The sequence below is a fragment of the Seriola dumerili genome, unplaced genomic scaffold, assembly GCF_002260705.1.
Source record: "Seriola dumerili isolate Sdu_G_001 unplaced genomic scaffold, Sdu_1.0 BDQW01000191.1, whole genome shotgun sequence".
Lineage (NCBI taxonomy): Eukaryota > Metazoa > Chordata > Actinopteri > Carangiformes > Carangidae > Seriola > Seriola dumerili.
Window position 1 is genome coordinate 9846272 of NW_019174446.1, and position 20738 is coordinate 9867009.

The 20738-nt window shown below is 40.7% G+C and overlaps 1 protein-coding gene across 1 annotated transcript in view; it reads right to left on the reverse strand.

Moving 5' to 3' along the window:
• col14a1 (collagen type XIV alpha 1 chain) overlaps positions 1–20738 on the reverse strand; it is a 147919-nt gene that overhangs the window by 109403 nt on the left and 17778 nt on the right. Inside the window, exons 5-18 of the mRNA XM_022753606.1 lie at positions 12037–12192; positions 11645–11764; positions 11267–11431; positions 10927–11091; positions 10093–10244; positions 9017–9146; positions 8573–8718; positions 8293–8422; positions 7881–8020; positions 7098–7224; positions 5958–6097; positions 3391–3523; positions 2861–2893; positions 1375–1517 (exon numbers count right to left, since the gene is read on the reverse strand). Coding sequence (XP_022609327.1) covers positions 1375–1517; positions 2861–2893; positions 3391–3523; positions 5958–6097; positions 7098–7224; positions 7881–8020; positions 8293–8422; positions 8573–8718; positions 9017–9146; positions 10093–10244; positions 10927–11091; positions 11267–11431; positions 11645–11764; positions 12037–12192 — 1880 coding nt within the window. The remainder of the gene's footprint in view (positions 1–1374; positions 1518–2860; positions 2894–3390; positions 3524–5957; positions 6098–7097; positions 7225–7880; positions 8021–8292; positions 8423–8572; positions 8719–9016; positions 9147–10092; positions 10245–10926; positions 11092–11266; positions 11432–11644; positions 11765–12036; positions 12193–20738) is intronic.

Genomic DNA, 20738 nt, shown 5'->3' on the forward strand with positions numbered 1-20738 from the left:
ACTGTCAAAAATAAAACTCAGCTTTCTGTCACTCCTTCTTTAATCAACTGTCTTATTTGTAAATCAAAACATTATTTGATATTTACATCAGAAAGCCTTCAAACATTCATCTGTGTGTTCCTAACAAAGTGTCTACTTTCCAAAACACGACTTTCACACAAACAGCACAGAGATGAACTTCTCTTTGTTGTGCTAACAGCATTGATCCTCAGCCAAATGTTAGTCTACGTGTGTGTGTGAGAGAGCGAGACAAAGAGAGAGAGAGAGAGAGAGAGAGAGAGAGAGAGAGAGAGAGAGAGAGAGAGAGAGAGAGGTGTTTTAAGGTAAGGCCAGTGCATCAGGAGGAGCTGTCCACTCTGACTGAGGTGCTGAAACTCCTTTCAGTGTCAAAGCAGGAAGGTGCCCACACCCTCAAACACTTTTAAACACATAAACACAAACTTAGGAAACACAGATTTGTCCGTGTCGTCTCTTTTGCCCTTTATCTATCTGTCACACACATCCACATCAAAACACATTCAAACTTTCAGAAAGAGGTACGACGTGAAACAACTCTTATCTATCAGCTAGAGGACAGATTTAAGCCTTTCTCTCCATTTTGTTTAGCGATTGTTTCTCTTTCCACCACTCCTTGTTTCTTTTGCTCTTTTCTCAGCTGTCCTCCATCTCTGCTCCCAGTGAGGTAAATGGCTACTGAAAAGATAATGGAATGTCTTCTGGCTTGGCCTGGCCTCTCCATCTTCTACCGCTCTGACACCACATTGGGAAATTAAAACGGGGGTGGGAGTGGGGGGTTAGAGAAAAGACAAGAGGGAGAAAAAAGAGAGATAGAACGACAGATGGAAAAGAAAAGAGACGCTGGGTATGTGTGTGTGTCTCTGTGTGTGTGTGCATCAGTGATCAGGGTCAGTACATGGCACCGAGCTTAAGGGCTCTTACCACAGATAGAGGGATCAGGAAGGAGAGGCCGAGTGGACCAGGACTAAAAGTGTAATCAGTTTTCTGATTGGAGCAGATGACCCGACACTGACCGCTGCAGTCGCCATCCAGTTGGCTGGACGTGTGAAATAACAACGATCCTCCTCACAACTCCACTGTTGTCTCTTCCACGTAATTAGTGTCCAGACATTTGTGTGTGTTTACATGCATGTGTTTGAGAGCTGCAAAAGCCGGAGGTGGCACAGGACTAGAAGGAGGGAGACTTCTGAAACTACAGACATGTAACAGGGATCTAAAAAAAGCCCCCTTTTTTTTTTTATTAAAATCAAAAACACTTGCTGCACAAAACCTCCAAAACTAAATCTGTATTTCATTATTTCTGATCTGTAAATGATTTTGCTTAAACTTAAACAGCTCTGAACTTGATCAACTCACAGACTCCTCTTTGTGGTCACCCCTGAGGCCAGCATAGGAGACCCTGTAGCTCTCCACATGGGGGTCTTCCATCTCCCATGATGCCTCTAAGCTCTGGGTGGTCTCGTCGCTCAGCTGAAGGTTTCTCACAGCCTGACGTCCTACTGCGACATCACATCACAGACAACAGTCACTATACAGAGTTACTGCAGGATTTACACATAAACAGTGACACAAAATCTTGGCTTGAGCTGCATTTTCTTCACACTTTTAATGTGGTTTGGTAAACTGTGGATTTGAAAACTGTCAGTCAAAATGCCAGTATGATAAAAGAAAATCATAACAGCTACTGTCAATGTGCCAACATGCTCAGTCAGCTGTGATGTGCTGGATGATAAAAAAAAGTTGCAGTAAAATCTGGCACAAACTGAGGGAAAGTGTTTTTTTGTTTTTTTTTAGTTTCATCTGTCTCAAAAATGGCTTTAAACCAAATTAGACATGTTTTACAGTCTATGCAGTCCTCTTTGGATGAAAATCAGCATGCAGGTTCAACACATATTGTAGCCCTAAACTACAAGCGTTGATTTTTAAAAACAGAGACGACTCGCTGGGTTTGGGTTGTGATTTTCACAGAAGCAATTGGAGTTTTAAAGAAAACAGATGTGCTTTTTAAAAGTTTGAAGGATAGTGAGCAAGGACTTAAGTAAGGAGACGTGTTGCTTTTCAAGTTTTCAATGCCGTGAGTGAAGAAAATGCTCTGACTCGATTAGCTGTAGCCTGTTCCTCATACAAAACACAATCCAGATGGCCTCTGGGTTGCCTCTGAGATAATGGAGTTTGAAATAAAGTCTCGGGGTGAAGCCAACTTGGTAAACACACTTTTAAAAACAGAGAAGATCTTCCAAACTTTTTTCATAAGGTGGATCCTGCTTGATGATGTTATCAGTGTTTCGATTTTAGATTCATCAGCCTTAGTCTGAACAGACTTTTCTAAGCCCTCACTAATTCTGGTTTAGCTTCCTGAAACTAAATGAGCAACAAAGACCAAAGCTCTGCTACAGGAACTTTATAGAGCTGTGGTTGCTCTCTGGCAACATCGGCATGCGCTGGCAACTAGTAGAGACTTTCACATTTCAACGGCAGAAGATCTTCTAGACAGATGCTTTGGCTTGAACTGTGATTAAAATTTGGCCAGTCTCTCTGCAAGGATTTTTTTTTCTTTTTAAATGAAGTACAAAGTGAACTTAAAAGTCTGCTGCTTGCTGGACACATGCAGCACAATGATTTAAAGAAACACTCTCCAGATTCTAACATCGCTAATATTATGAAGAAATACATTTTACGGCATGATTTTAATCAAACATGGCACGTCCACTCATGTCACATGTTTTCAGGTTAATGTTTGGCCAGTATTATACATGTACAATATTGAGAATGTGTTTGTTTGGACACTTTTGCTCCTGACATTTTGGAATTTTTACTCAAAAGCAATGTGGACACTTCTTACCTGTGGTTGTAGCAATCGTTGTTGTCTTGGCCACTGGGGAAATACAGAGAGCATAAATCAGATAATTGGAAAGAAACTCTTCCCAACAGTTCTCTATATCAATAACTAAGGTAATTAGACAGAAATACATAACAAACCATTGATGGGGAAATAGATTTTCTTCTTTTGAGATAAGCAGTTACAAACAAATCAATGCAAATAGGCTCACACAGAGCTACGCTTTGAACTCAGAAATGCAAATTTTATTATCCTAAAAGGCATATGTGATTGGACTCGTCTGTTATTCTCAGCAGACTGTGGCACTTTGGTGAAGAGGGTTACTCAGGTCACAGGCTAATTTCGACATCAGTGCAACCAAGGGGATTTTACTATATGAAATTACACTGGTCTTCTCTTATCTGTGGAAAAGTTTTCAGACTCTGACTTTTGTCAAATTTTGTGTTGATTAGATAAAGCAAATACCACAGCTCTCTGAGTTTGTAACACAACAGCTGCACATGTTGCCAGTTACACAATCTACTGTCACTTACATGTGGTCTCTATAACAGAGATGGTGTCACTCTCTGATTCATCTTTGAACACAGCCGTCAACATCACTTCATACTCAGTAGACGGACTCAGACTGGTCAGGATGTATCTGTTATCACTTCCACTCAAGACCACCTACAGAAGAGAAACACACACACACACACACACACACACACACACACACACACACACACACACACACACACACACACACACACACACACACACACACACACACACAAACACACAAGTCTAAGTCTCATGTTACATTTGACTTCCAGCAGTGTCTTCTTTCCAAAGTTTACTTCTGAAAGATGTTGGCTGATATCACAAAAATGTCAACCATGTGCTTCTGCTGTTACACATAATGTCCAGACACAGCTGGACATTATGTTGGACAGCTGCTAGTTGATATTTATAATGTCGTTTTTTTGTTTTTTTTTGTTTGTTTTTTTAAGTTTTACCAATGAAAATATAAAGATATACTGTGTATAAAAGTTCTCTCAAACTTGCCTAGGTATTAGTGAAACATACAAAATATTCTATTAAATTTTGTCATATTGTGTCTCAAAGTGCTGATAACATTTTAAGCCACCTTCTTCTGTTCTATGTCTTCATTTGTTGTTATTATATTTGCCAGAAGATAATAAATAGGACAAGTTTCCTAAGTTACACTAAAGATGTGATAAAAAATTTGGGCACTAACCAGCAGTCTGACAGGTTTATTTATACTCTAAGTGCAACACCAGACATTCAAAGCCAAGGTAATCACTGCGCTTTAGTAGAGAAAGCTGCTAAAAACATAACAAATTGTCTCGGTGCTCATAATTTCAGTCATGAAAACAGCAGGAAATGGTAGCACATATTTTAAAAAGCTTGTGTCTGTGAAAACAAACTTTTATATTTTGTACATACAATGTGTTTTAATACTGTGCTGAATAAATTACAAATTGTAGAAATTCACTTTAACAAGAACACATTTAAATGTAGCCCACTCTTTGTTATGTTAAGCAAAAGTAAAATTTAAATAAGGCCATTTATAGACTTATAAAGATAATGGTTACAATACAAGTGACTCAGAAAAGTGGCTTTCCCTGAATATGTCAGGACGGCCAGTTGGATCGTTTGCTGCTGCTGAAGTCCAAACGACCACTATAATTTGTACAACACAGAAACGAATCAGACCCCAAGGTAAATACAAAGAGGTCATCACAAGTACAGCTTGTTCCACGGAGAGCTACTCTGAAATTGGAATTTACTGTAGATGAGTCAATAACCAGATTATGTGCAGGAATTTGTTCCTTCACTGAGCCCTTCGGGGCACAGTTACATGCAAATTTCACCAGTGGGGCCAGACATTTGTGATTTCCCGGGAGCAAGTGCATCTTTACATCTTAGTATTCTCTCCCTTTCCTTTTGACATTTCTTTTGCATTTAGTGAGAGGCATTTCCATATTGTACAGCATTGTTTCCTTCATGCACATAAAGAGCATTGCCCTCTGCGGTATTTGCCTGATTAAAGACAATCAATGCAACATTTTATTGAAGAGCACAACAAGACCCAAAACCTGCATTCAAAAAGGCACCAGGGTGCCAGTAAAACAAATAAATCCTGACAAAACAGTGCAATACATAAAAAGAATCAAAACTGATATGAATATCAAGATGATCACCTTTCAATCTGGGTAATCTTTCACCCTGTTTGTGAATCTGTGTCTGTGTGGCTGTTGGATTGTGTTATGTTTAATCTCCTTTCAGATATAACAATACAGAGCAGTCAATGTGTGTGGTGTGTTTGTGTGTGTGTGTGTGTGTGTGTGTGTGTGTGTGTGTGTGTGTGTGTGTGTACATGTTTACAGTACGTAGGTGAGAGACAGATTAAAGCCCTTTCTCTATTCTGGTGGTATTACCAGCCCACCTCTCCAACTCCCCAGAGTGTTATTTTCAGCTCTGATGACTCTCAGCAAAACACACATACCCGCTCACACAACATGCACACACGAACACACACACACACACACTTTTACGGACCTAAGGGCTCTATCGCTGCCTCCCAGCTGCCTCTAAACCCCAGATCATGGTAATAAAACACCCAAGCCATTAATTTCTAGATTTATTCAGCCTTTATTTATACTCAGCCATGCCAGGGGTTTTACCAGCTACCAGTAGAGTGGTTAAGCTTATATGAAACTCTATGGAGTACAGGCTCCCTTTATCTGGGCACATGGAGTGTAGCCACTTCTTCCTCTGGAAACAGAGATAATAAGTTGACCTCTGGCTAAATGAAAAATTCAGAATCCATGTAGGTTATTTATCTTTTAATGCTAAAATATTAATTTTATTGCTGTAATATTTGTCAGTTTGAGGAGGAGAAAATACAAATTTGTAGCTAGTGCATACAGTAGCTGTGCCAAAGGCTCCGACTTAATGTTTCAGCCCTGCAGTGTTGTCAACATGATCTATGAGGATGATCTTCACTGTCACATTTCAGTTCTTCTTGAAAAAAACATCTTTGAGAAACCTGTGTCCAAAGCAAACACCTAACATAAAGTATATTGGTGGCACTGACCTCTTTTGTGTCGCCACCTGTGAACGGTGCCCACGAGAGTCTGTAGAGGACGATGTCATTGGCTGAGTGATCCCAGCTGACCTCAAAGCTGTCTGTGCTGACATCACTGGAGCGTAGATTCAGAGGACCAGGAACTGGAGCTGAGAGACAGAGACTTCAACGATTTGTACGTTTCTTTTTCTTATGTTTTTCTAACCTCAACTGTTAAATATTTACATATTTCAATGTATCATTTGTAATACCGTTACGATTTCACTGTACGTTTATGATGATATTTACAGTGTTAACCAGCTTTTTTTTTTTTTTTAATGTTACATAACTATGAGCTAGCTTCAGTTTGGAGCATAATCACTTACCGGGAATTACGGCTTTCCTGACTGTACGGTGCCATTTATTGCACAAGTTTAAACTGTTTGTTCAGCAGTTATCTTGGTTACATCTTACAAAAACAGCATTTTGGCGTGAACTCTAATCACGCAGGTTTCCATCATTTCTCACATCGCCACTCAAAAGCATTAAAAGAGCTAACGCATTTGTGTTAGTTGGTGAAGCTCCCTCTCTTAAACCTGGACCACTGAACAAAGTTTGCCAGGAGATAGATAAAAATCCACACAGCCCTTCAGAGTGAGGAGTTTAATAGTTGCTTGCCAGAAATACATTTCTTTCAGCTGACTCAGCACTGGAGCCAACCTGCTTGTTGCTTAAAGGGATATTCCTACAAATCAATATCTGTTAGCGTGACAGAATAGCCAGGGACAGTGAAATGACCTTTTAATGTGACTGGGCTATTATGCTGAGGTGTAAATGAGATGGGCAGACTGCCAAAACAGCAAAGGGACCAGTAGGGGTAATAAAATTCAACAGTTTGACACTGAGAGAGAAATGGTTTGCCTTCTAATTTTCTGAAAATACAACAATTTTCAGGAAACTGAGACCATATTGTCCTCAGCAGAGACAGGGAAATGCAAGAACACCAATGAGGAAAACAATTTGGACAAATCTACTTGATAATTACCACTGGTGGCAACATTGCTCATCTATATGTGCCCAAATCTAATTTAAGGTTTCGCAAGTCCGTAAAACTAACTACTGCATCTTCTTCTAATGTATTCTCACAGCCAAACAGTGACAGTTTCTTACTGGTAGTGAATCCATCGTTGAGCGGCTCTGACTGGCCGTTGTCATACAGGGCAAAGATGGCCACTGAGTACTCCATCAGAGATGTCAACTCGCTGAGGTCATAAGAGCTCACTGGACCGACCTCCACCTGAAGGACACACACAGACACGTCATCTATCTACACAATCTGTACAATTAGAGACTAGGTCAATCACAGGAAGCTAAAAAGGCTACGAATCCACTTAAATGTGATAAAGGTTTCTTCCTCTTGTTCAAACCAGTCAAAACCATGTAATGTGATCAATGTTTCCAAGAGAATAACCTTCAGCAGCAACATGTAAGATGTGATGTCACTGGACACAGGCACTAATTTCTATCGGCAAGTAACAGTTTAGCCATTTTGCACTTATGCAAACACACACCCACACGCACACACACGCGCGCACGCACACACACGCGCGCACACACACACACACACACACACACCCCCACCCACGCGCACGCACACGCACAAACACACACGCACACGCACACACACACACACACAATATCCCTGTGTAATTAAAATATCCCTCTTTATTTTCCACAATGATTTCTATCTGTGCTCGATACTCATTTTAGTCTGACCTTTTCATACTGAAGAGAACAATACGGTTAATCTCCTCTTTGTCCCTTATGTCCTCTTTTTTTTTTTTTCTCAACTGTTCTCATCCAGACACAGATGCTCTCTGATACAAATGCTGTCAAATATAATTATATCATCTTAAATGCCTAAGATCACGGAGTCACGCATGTCACACGCACCTCCTCTGTGACTAGTTCGTCTGTCTTGACCCACATGATTCGGTAACCTTTAACTCCGCTGGGTGCGGGGTCCCAGCTGATGTGGGCGGAGTTATGGGTGATGTCAGAGAACTGGAGGTTACTGGGAGGACTCAATGGTACTGAAGGGAGAGAGAGAACAAATGTTTGATGTGTGTTAATATGCATGAACGGGTTTGAATTTAAGACCCTTGAGAGTGAGAACATTTTTGGAGAGAGGGGATGTTTTTGTCCAACCCTGACTTCTGCACAGGGCTGTTTTGACTTGTTCTGACTTGTTTTTACAGCTAAGGTTAGAAATAAATTTAGGTTAAGGTTAGAATAAAAGTTTGAGAATGAGGGCTCTCATAAGGGCACAGGATAAAAACAGTATGTGTGCATGGGAATTACTCACATGTAGTTTCCTGGTTTGTAGTAGGGTCACTGGCTTCCTCTCCATACATGGCATAAACAGTGACGGTGTATTCAGTGTGAGGGATCAACCCATCCAGCTCCAGCTCTGTCACTGCATCTGAAACCTTGATCTTTGGACAAATGCACGCATTACAGTATTTAACACGAACATTTGGACTCTCTGTTGCCAAGAAGCTGTTTAAAACTATCAACTGAACAAGCATTTATCTATTCAATATATCTTTATTTCTCTTTTTCTGTCTTTTACTTTCTTTCACTACCTCCTTCTCGTCCAAGTCTCCGTCATCTGTAAGAGGTGTGTAAAGCAGCATGTAGCCAGAGACGCCGTCCACGCTGTCCCATCTTGCTCTCATGGTGCTGTGAGTCACATCAAACAGCTGCAGGCCAGTCACAGTGGGGAGGGCAACTACATACACACACAGGCACGACCACACACAGACAAACACATAGCACAGTTAAATGGAGAAATGATCATTCAAGCAAAGTTGTAAGCAACTGTAACTTTTGTGGAAATGTAAAAAAAAAATCTTATCTTAGTGGATGCTTTTATCTGCCAGCATTATGAATGTATCATTTTCAATATGTCTGGCTTCCATGGCTGTCAAACTTTTAAGTGACTGTTATTAACTTGTGATCTCAGCTGTTGGTGTGAGGTTTTGCAAGCACATTTCTGCATGCATGTTTGTGCCTGAGAATAAACTTACGGGTTGTTTCTGATCCTCTGAGAGCTTCGCTTGCCTCGTTTGCATACACAGCAAACACAGCCAGCTGGTACTCAGTAAGAGAGCTGAGATGCTGCAACACCACTGAAGTTTCACTGCCGTCCACTACAGCCTGGGGTGCAGGAGGGTGAGTCAGGGAGAGGAAGAAGGGGTGTGAAAGATGGATTGGAGGGACAGAGAAGAGAGATGAGGTGTGGAAGTGGATGGAAGGAGGCGGGGTGGGAATAGGCAGGAGGACAAAGAATAGCAGGGGAAATGGAAAATGGGACAATAAATGGGAGAAGATGAAAATGACAAATGGAAGAGGGGAAAAAGAAAAAGGCAGGGCAGGAAAGAGAGATCGAAATAGAATGGGTGAGGAGGGGAAACACAATCGATTTATTGAATAGGATAAAGCACAAATGTCTAACGCTAAAGAATATTTTTCATTCTGAACTGAATGGATGACAGTTGTGATACAGATTAGATGTGGGCTGAGCCAGCTGGAAAGGTCTCCTCACACGCTGCTCCAGAACATCTGGTCCCTGTAAACCCAGCTAAGCAAAAGATTTAATAGTTTCTGTGGTCAAATGTTCTGGAAAAATCAAGCAGGTGCCTGGATCAGCCAGGGTATCATTTCTTGTGAGCCTTCATTACCTGCACGGATGTTGTGGGGAGTTGTGAATGGAGGGATGAGAGAGAGGGGTACGGATGAATGATACCACCAGCGTCTCGAGGCAAAACTGAACTTCAAACTACAGACCTGGCAGAGGACCCTGGATAGCTCCCACTGGTGTTGTAAATATAATGGAAAAGTAGAGTGTACCCTGGCCTAAACCCACCTCTCTGTTCTCTTACTGAGGGTCTTGACCTCAGTATTTTTTAGTGTTTGCTTATGCTTCTAAGAGTTTGCATGTATAGCTTTCACATAGCAATGAAGTAGCATTGACTTTGTTTGTACTGTTCGTTTCCTCCCTCAGCTTTTCCTGATTCAATTTAAACAAAAGCACATTTTCAGTACAATCATTCTAGTGATGTTCACAGCAAAGAAAAAAAAAAAAAAAAAGCTTAATCCTCACCTCCTGTGGTTCTCCTTCCTGAGCGGGATAATAAACCACTCTGTATTTCTCAACATTTCCGGGGGCGTGGCTCCATGAGACCCTGAAGCTCCGGGCTGTGACCTCTGACGTCACCAGGTCAAGTGGCGTTCCGATCATCTCTGGTATCTGCTCTGAAGAAATGAAAGGAGAGGAAAAGGGAAGTATAAGAAAACAGACGGCATCAGATGACATAAAATCGCTCCCAGTGAGGAACTGTTAAGTAGAAAAACTCACATGCATTCAGGATCAGAGTAACGGAGATAGTGTTAAAATGTAATCAAAACACATTAGACTGGATTTATGATGTCCCTTTAATGACATCCTCTTTCTGTGTTTTCCATCCTGTATCTTTATATCCACAGAGGTGGAAACTTATTGGCGGAAAAAGTGAGAAAGAGGAGCAGGATGGAGTGTCCTAAAATAATCAACATTTTGTAGCAGGATATCATTTCCATTTGGCTGCTACATGACCTTATTCCCAATGGAGCAACTTTGCATTAAATACGACCAACTCTGGCCATCCACCATCTCTTATCTAAATATACACGGTTTGATTCACACCAAACAAAACCTGCTTTATCACTGCGGCTGCTGTTTAGCTTGTCATTTCAATGTGACTTTTTATCATCCAATCATTTAAGGATGCATTAAGCAGAACCAAAGTGATCACATTAGACATTGTTGACCTGACTACATACATACATAAGGTTTTAATTGGAATAGTTCATATTGCTTATCTGATGTATATATAGTCATATACTGTATATGACTGCACAGTCTCTCTCCTCACTCTCTGTCTCATTGTCTCCTTACTCTCCTTGATGTCTTTATCTTGCTGCTCCACTTGTTCACACACTTTTCTGGTCAGACCCTCTACTATGGAGCTCATGATGTTGAAGTCGGCCACATTGTAGACATGAGTGTTGTCTGGCTCTGAGGCGATGGAGCGCAGCTCATTCTCATCAGCATTCTTCACACCTGGGAGGACAAGAGCAAAAATATGATTGTTGGTATTTAATGACAATAACAATCTGACTATAGCACAGCAGGGCGGTACGATACAGTTATGTTCAAAGAAACATCATCAATGGGAGACAAGGAGTCATTCTTGAACTCACTGTGGCACAGATGTGAATCTTGTACCCATCCTTACCAATAGCAAACAGCTCAATCCCGGCATTACGTAGACTCTCTGCAGGCGGTATAACATCATCCTGAGACTTCCCATCCGTGATTAGAATCCCAATCTTGGGCACGCCAACACGTGAGCCAGACTCAGGCTTGAAGCAGTTCTCCAAGATATAAGTCAAGGCAAGGCCTGGAAAGAGACAGAGAGAAAGAGAAAAGGGACGAATGAGGAAGATAGAGGCAGAAGGACCAGGGTGGACGGAAGGAGAAAGTCAGGCACAAAGGGAAAAGTCATTTAAGGGAGAAAAAAAGAAGGGTACAAGGGGAGCAAGATGACAACCAAGAAGAAAAAGAGAAACAGATAAAAGCAAAATAAACTGGTAGTATCAGGGAAATGCAGCACCTGTGAGAGTGTTTCCTCCTTTGTACGGCAGGTTCTTGACAGCATCAATGACTGCATCTTTAGTGGAGAAAGCATTTAAATGCCACTCTATCCTGGGATCACCACTGTACTGAGCCAGACCTACAAACACATACATACACACACACACACACACACACACACACACACACACACATTGAATTTACACCTGATATTACAACATGTCATTTGCTTATATTGCTCCTTCAAAGTTAAATACCCAATACAGCCAACATAAAAAGGATAACATTCCTTAGCAAACATGAGGAAATATCTGTACCAGTGTAATTAAAATATATTCACAAACATCAGAGGGCCATATTGTTCCCATGGTCTACCCATCTGTTCAGGAAGGAAAAGTAGCAGGGACTCACCAATCCTTGTCTTATCGATGTCAACATCAAAGGCATTGACCAGGTTTTCCAGGAACATGCGGACCAGGCGGAAGTTGATCCGACCGATACTCCAGGAGCCGTCCACCAGGATGACGATGTCTGCAATGGCTTCAGTGTGGCACACAAACTGATCGACTGGATGAAGAAGAGAAAAGAGGACAACCGGGTCAACGGATAGCCTTGACTGTCTCTGTGATGGTAACACAAAATACTCTTTAGAGAAGAGAGGAGAGATGAGAAGAGATTTAGATTGTAAGTGACATGAATTCAAGTTGACCACAGCTGGGGATAAAGCACTAATGAATAGGTAACTCAAAAATAAGTAACCCCCATTGAAAAAAATAATGATTTTACAATTGATGTTCAGGTTTCTCAGACAAAACTCAATAACACAATAAATGCACACCTCAAGTCGGCAGGTTTCAGGTTGTCTTTATTGAACAAAACACAAACTGTAAACCAAACAGCCAGAAACAGAACATTAAACACGTAAAAAGATACTGTATTCTTTGAATGGCACAGCACAATGACATGATGTGAACATTAGTCGACCGCCAAAGCTCTCACATATACTCACATTTTTTTTTTTTTATCTTGCTCCAAAAACATGAATGTGAAATGTGATGTAAAAATAGCGTCCTGTGAGCCTCATTTGAACTCTGCAGTGCTTTTACCCGTAGGTCTCCTGACCTCTTCTTCTTGGAAATAATCTCTGTACAAGTTGTTGCAAAAAGTGACTCACTCTTCATGAGAAAGACATTTTTAAAGTGAAATCTACGCATGAAACCTCCCACCTGAAAGTAATAGAGGATAAATAGGAGCCCGTATTATCAAGAGTCACACCCACACACTCTCGGATTAGCATAAAAACACATGCAAAAAATACCAGATGTACAGTATATGTTCACAAATACAACACTCTCAACATCTATATTGTGATGCAGTGCACATTAAAGATACAACTACAGATCTCTCTCTCTCTCTCTCTCTCTCTCTCTCTCAGACACACAGGCACACACATTTCCACGAGGTCATTTGTCATAATTCCATGCTCAGCTTGTCATCCTGCCCAGTTTCATATCCAGAAAATGAATACATCCACTTTTGTTGCATCATAAATCCCTTATCTGTCTTCAAACGTAATAGTGAATAATCCAGAACATGCTGGTAAGGTTGGACATTTGTGTCTAAATGAAGCAAAGCAATAAAAGAGAACGCTGACTCAAGGAAAATCAATTATTACCTTGCATTTTTGTTCAGTATAGCACATTTAAAAGATTAAGATTAAAGACTGTGGAGTGATACCAGGGAGTGCAGTTTTTTTAAGATTTCCATTAGGACAAGAGAGTGTAAGGTTCAATTTCTCACTCTGTTCTAACAACAGATGTTAGTTTAGTGGCTCAGGTGCACACTGGGTAATTGCAATGGCTTGGGTTAGTCCCAAGACCTTTGTTCCAATTCTGCTTCCCTTGTCTTCCCCTTTTGGTACGCTGCCAATTATCAACTGTAAAAATATGCAAAACAGGAGAAAGTGCTATTTGGCGGCAAAAAGAAAATTTCTTTCCCAGTCTTATGAGTAGTTGTCAGAAAGCCCCACCAGCATGAAAAAAATGCAATGTAAAACAAGAAATCCTTTTATCTTCATTTTTATTTTTGCCTGAAAAATACATGTAACATTTACTCTACCTCTTGTACTATTTGTATTATTATCTCAGGCCAACACTATCTCAATCTTGAAATTCATAACAGACACGCTGTCTGATGATAAGCCACGCAGGTATTCGTTTCAAGGAGTGATTTTCCAGACAGAGCCTTCTGTCTGCTGTCTGTGTCTGTCTGACTGTTTGAACCATCCATCTGCTACAGACGGCAGACGAAGGAGAGAAGAGAAGACAACAAGGTCAAGAGCGATAGCTGATGACAGTCTTTGGTTTGCAAATGTAATGTAATGTAATGTAAAACTGAGACGCTAACTCCTCAAACTCCTCAGGTAAAGCTTTTGAAAAAGCAAAGATAATTAGTACACTGATCAGCCACAACATAGAAGAGAAGAGAAGAGAAGAGAAGAGAAGAGAAGAGAAGAGAAGAGAAGAGAAGAGAAGAGAAGGGTTGTAGCTTAGTTTGGGAGTTTCAATAAATGGCAAAAGGCTGAGAGGCCAAAGAGTGAAAAGAAGATTCTTTGTAGAGCCTCCCTTCTTACAAAACAAACAAGCATGGCCTTTAAAGAAACTCTTAGGTTAAAGAATAGAAAGAACGAACCATAACTAATCACCAGAGAGGCTTTTTTAAAAGCACACACACAAAAACACAGATCAACTGAGAAGCTGTTCTGTGATAAAAAAGCGAGAGACATTCAGAGGGTATTAGTATCTATAGTAACTGCTGTTGACACTGGTTAAAACCAAAGACGAGGATCTTAATGGTTAAAGATGAAAGAGTCGGAGAGGGAGAGTTGAGTACTGTGCAATGTGAAAAGCCATCAAGATTGACGAGGGAGATTGTAAACAGAGGATTAGAGGGTCGGTAATTACAGCTAATTGCAGCTCGCTGGCCATTCCCGAATCTTCTGTTGGCAGGGTGGTGGGAACGTCCTTCAACTCGGCAAACACCGGTGTTTTACATCTGAACCAATAATCAAGGTCGTCCCCTCTCCCTCACATTATCCCTGCCAACCTCTGTTTAGTTTAGTTGGATATGAGGGGTCGTTTCAGAAGAAATCATTTGCTGCCATTTAGTCTTGTGCAGTTTGAGAAACAACTTCCATAATCCATAATGTAGACAATCCATCTCAGTAAACATGAAACCTTGAGACAAAGTTGGGCTTTACTGTTATTTCACCGTGCCCAGGTTGTGCATTTTCTCGGGTCAGTCACCCAATAGGACAGAAAATGAAAAATCAATCACCTTATGAACGTAAGTGCATTTGTTATAAGACTTTTTTTATGTGGGTAGTAGTTCATTTCAAGCAACACTGGATTTAATGTAAGGTCTGTGTTTCGTAATGAAATACTAGTGGGATTGCATGCTTTGCAAGTTTTATTGAGTTGTGTTACTTAGTTGTAAAGTTGTGATTCTAAGTGACGCTGGTGGTCTGATCTGAGATCCTTAAGCAGCTGCTCCGCTGAAGTGACAGGAGGAGCTAATTTGTCATACGTTGCTTTCACGTCATTCTTTTGTCTCTACTATCGACACTCATAATCAAAACTGTCCAATACCAATCATGTTCTCATTTTGATACTACTAGGAAATTTGTTGTACTGCACAGACTGTACGTGTTCATCGACTGCGTGCATTTTTTCAATGAATCAGTTGAAGCCGCCTCTCAGTACTTTATTTAAGCCTAGTTCCAATATTGACAAACATTTAGAGAAAAGATGCATCTCACTAACCCACTAATCAACAACCCATGGCAACATAATGGACTTTACACACAAATATAATGAAGAATTTACAAATAGCAGCTGCAGACAAATCCTGATCCTGTGTCACACTTTCTACAGGTGCAGAGCACAAGACGAAATATCAAAGTCTGTCAAAGTTTTACATCACATCATGGAATAGAACGATTTCCTCCATCTGCAGAATCTTACTGTCACATATTTAGTAATCAATCAACTGACAATTTTTACAATTAAATTTCCTCAGCGTTTTGGAAAATAAAACCACATTCACATCAGAATCACCTCTGCAAACATGTCGCAGAGAGACAGGAAATCAAATCCATGCATGCATGGTCCTACACATGCGCATGATGGTGTTTCCCTCCCAACAATGAATGTCATAGAGAATGCCTCTAGTATCTTACTACTGTAATTGCTATTGAATCCCTCCTCTCTGCTCTCGGCCCAAGACAACAGCAGGCTGGTCAAAGGTCCCTCTGCTCCTCCTAAGCCCCATCTGCCTTTCTTCTTCTCCTCCTCTTCTCTACCTCTTTCCCTCTTTTCTCTTCCCATCTTAAAGCATTTGCTGCAGGTCAAAGAGCAGCTACTGGGGAACAGTGAGGGAACTGTGTCTGTGTGCCCACATGAGAAAGAGAAAAAGTGTGAAAGAAAAGAAGAGAAACAAGTGAAGCAGGAATAAAGAAAGACGGTGAGATGGCAAAACCCTGTATTTGGGTTTGATGAAAAACCGCAGATATATTGACAGATTCTGTAGTGCCAAGTCTTTCCTTTGTCCAAGTATACAATTACTCCTGTTCCTCTCTGCCTCTGTCTTCACTCCTCTACCTCACTCTGTCCATCTCTGTGGTTAACTAATAAGAGACAGGCTGTCTTTGGCACCAAAATCTGTCTTAAACACTCCACTAAGTAAAACAAACTGCCATGGCAGAGCACAAGACATGTCAGTCTGTACTATAATGTGTGTGTGCTCTTGTATTCCTATTCATCTGGGGACCAAATGTGTATTTGTGGATAAAAAGAGTTATGGAAATCCTATCAAGTGGTGACATATTCACAGTCTTAATTTCTTAACAGGGGGCGCCTCTGTGGCTCTCCTGGTAGAGCGCGTACCACATGGACTTAGTCCTAACCGCAGCGGCCATGGGCTCGATTCCGACCCACGTCCCTTTGCTGCATATCATCCCCTCTCTCTCTCTCTCTCTCTCTCTCTCCCTGACTTTGCTGTCCATCTGTCACTGTACTATCAAAAATAAAGGCAAAAAAGTGCCCAAAAATATAACTTTAATTTCTTAACAGGCCCTTTAAGAGTAGAGGTGTCATGGTTAAGGTCAGATTTGATGTTAGGATAAACATAAGAGTTAAAGACACACTTGCTAACATTTAGACTTACTTGCACACACCGTATTAGTCTTGGGTTATGACATATCTGTACCTGAATAATCTCCCAAATCTCTGCATGGGTATTAAATTTACTGTATCAGCCTTTTTAGTTCCACTAGCAACTGACATTTTCTAAATTCGTGCAGTGCTGCTACTGTCGTAGAGCTTGGCTAGGTTTCTTGTCTCTGCTGGATAGTGTGTTGCAACTCAGCCAGCTATTGGAACTGAAGCCCAAGTTTCACTCAACCAAACGGACGTCTTGGTGAACACGACAGGAATCGAGTATTTAAGCTTTACTTGTTTACCATGTTGCAGTGACTTTCACTATGGAAACTAAACTAAACATGTTTTCATGTTTGAAAGTATTTGGAACCTTTGTTTGGCTTGAGAGAGGCTGACAGCTGAGAAAGTGTTTCTGTTTCCAAAGGCTAAGTTGCCATTTGGCTTGAAAGGTAATAATATATCATTTACTGTGGTTATGATAGAAACTACTGTAGCCATGTTTAGCTAACAGTAGCAAGCAATGACTGTATATAAGACGGACGACACTTCTCCTCTGTACAACTGAAGCCAAAACATCCTGGTACGGGCTCTGCCATGTTGCACTAGAGACGTCATTTGGAGCCAGAGTCTGCACAGTAGTGGCTCAGTGTTGGAGCTACGGCATTGAGGTCCCACCTGACCCAGTCACGAGTCAATCACAGCTGTCAATCATGACAGCATACCCCACTGAACGTACACTGTAAATCAGTGTGATAAGAACAACGGAAAATGACAGAGACCATCTTTGGGAAATATTTGTTTGAAATGTATTTCGATTTTTTTCATTTGGTCCATGTCCCATCCGCTAACATGGAGGGGGCCGGGTTTATGGCCTATGCTGCAGCCGGTGACAAGGGGGTGATTGAGATGTTTTGTCTTCACTTTTAAGGGTCCTGCCATGACGTCCATCTTTAAGTACAGTCATTGGTAACTAGTGACAGTAGCACGGCAATTATATTCATTATTTTCAACAGCTGTTTCACAAATACAAAAATGCAGTCTTCTTGGAACCAAACGTGCAATTGTCTTTCTACAAACATTCAGGCATAAGCAGAAACACTTGGTTTCCATTGCAGACATAATAAGGAATTTACAAACCGGTAAACACACCCATCCTCAACCTCAGCAGATGTTAAATGTTCAGCATATAGGACTTCTTCACAGCAGACATATCACAGTGACTCAGCATGCACAATACCAGGACCCTACAACCGAAGCAGTCAAATAGAATTCAGCCATTGTTAACTCTATTATTTACTACTAAAATCAAAAAAGACCAACTGAAAACTTCCCACACAATGAACTCTAGTACATGTAGCGACTGTGGAACAGACTCTCTGAGCAAAGACACAGCCAATCTCTCGATCAATATGAATGGTGCTGAAATTAGCACTGTAATTTTAATGGGTTACGTTGGAAAAGCACAAAACCATTCAGCCCTATTTCAGACCAGTTCTGTACACACCCAGTATTACTAGAAAATGTTATGTCCTCAAGCCGAATTTACTGATTTGTGTATACAGTATGTGTCTGTATTTACTGATTGAGAACCATGAGGCTGGCTGAACTGCATTTGAACCTAATTTTAATAGACACACATGATTAGAAAAAGGCGCTGCCATTACTGAACCTATTTACATGCGAGCACAAAATTGAACCGACACCAGCTGCTTATTGGCACACGAGCACGTGATTAGACACACCATAAACCTAGTGTCCATGAGAGCGAGCAACCACATTTTACAACTCACGGTACAGTCTGCAGAGCTGTGGGAAAAAAGTATGTGGCTCCCGCACAATTGAATTAACTTGTGTGGGAGTGGAGAAACGGGGGTATTAAAAATGTGACTGCAACAACGGTAGCCACTGTTGGCTGCAACTTGTAGCAGAGCAAAGACAGACAGGCAGTGACGAAGACTGGGAACAGCACTGAAAACTGGAAGAGAGAGATGATAAAGACAAGTACAGTAGGTTAAGTAGCAGTTAGTAGTGTAGTACTAACTGTTGTGGCAGTATGCAAACACAATTACAGCACATAGGGGTTTAAACACATACACATATAGGCTACAAAGAAGACCAGTTTAATTAAAGCAAAGCAGATTGCTCTGTAATCTCCTATTCCCAGGAAGTAACACAAACTCAAAGATATGACTATAGTTGTGAGAGTAATGTATGCACATACACAAACAAATACATGCAGAGACAACACATTCAAATACACTTATCTAGTTGAGAAAACTTTTCCACCCTCTCCCTCCTTGCTCTCTTTGTCTCTCTCCATCCTCATTAACAGGGGTTCTTCCCAGCCTGCTTTGATTTATTGCTGACCTCTATTTAGCCAGGGATCAGACAGACTGTGCTGTCATTTCAATCTTTCCCTAGTTAAGTTAAGTGTGATTGTGTTTCACTGTCTGGAATTAACATTGAGGAAAGTGACAGGCATGCAGATAGATGGATAGCCGCGGCGACAATGAGCACATTTCCCTTACTCTCTCGAGCCAAAATATGATTTCCTGGGTGAACCTTCTCTCAGAAGAGCACTTCACCTCCAACATAAGGCTAATTTGTTACAAAAATAATTGGACACTTATTCCCAAACAGTTTAACAGAAGTTAATATGTTTGATTTTGATATATTACTCTGCTCAGGATGAAATATAAACTTAAGTGAAACGATGAAAATGGAAATGATACCATGGAGTGGGTGAACTGCCTCTTTTCTGCTCACCCCTGTAAGACGTTTTCTCAATATATCATTTCAGGACGAATAGTAATAAGATCCATTTCTCCCTCCTGCTGTTTATCATGTAGAACCTAATGTTTCAATATAAGCAATTTTCCTGTATATTGTAGAGAAAATGTCCACTTTAAATCAATACTGTCTGTTGCTTTCCACCCCATCTGCTCATGTGTAGGTGTGCTGGCTAAGTGCTCCACAAAACTGAGATGAAAATGTGGATCACATTTAAAGAGACAGCCACAATGAAGCCAAGTGAAAAACTGACCCTGATGGCCAGTTTTCCATATCATAACTTAGCATGCACCTGTTTAAGCACATGTGCCGAAGAAGGGACATCATTTCTCATAATTTTATATCAAAATTCCATTGGTCTCATTTCCTAGAAAATAATGTCCCTATAATAGGTTCTAGATGTACAGAACTTTTAGTTAAAAATTAACAGGACATAGTCTTTTTCACAGCAGACATATAAACTTGTCAGAGTAGAAGAAGCACAGACGTTATTAATTAGATTCATAAGATTAATGATGACTGAAGTGTCCCAGTAGGACGTGTCACTGAGTCAACGTGAACAATACCAAGACCTTGAAAATGAAGCAGCTAAAATGGAATTAATTTTAATATTTGGAGGACACCTGTGCTTTTCCTTCTGTGACATGTCAAAATAACTTGTGCCCTTTGAGTTGTCCTTTAAAAGCATTACCTGGTGTCACGTTAAGTTTGGATGATTATAATTAACCTGTCATCACTGCTGACAGAGATCACGTCACATGATTCAAAACTCCAAATTAGCTACTTAATCGACCTTGAGATTGTGACAGGTGAGGCAGTTTTTTCTCTGCTGTTTGAATGAAGCCAGGAATGAACTTTAATGCTCTGCCATTAAGTCAGCGTGGACCAAAAAGACCTACAATTCCATGAGCGTAACTTCCAGAAGCTACTAAATGGACTGTGAGGTGAGATTGTTTTGTCAATAAACTGTTAGTTGTTTATTGGCTCTTAAATTGAATGGATAAAAAAGAAAAAAAAAAAAACCCCAGCCAGTAAAGCAAATATCTGACTGCTGTAGAATACTGCAAGGAAAGAAAGAAATACTAGGGACCATCTCTATGTCACAAT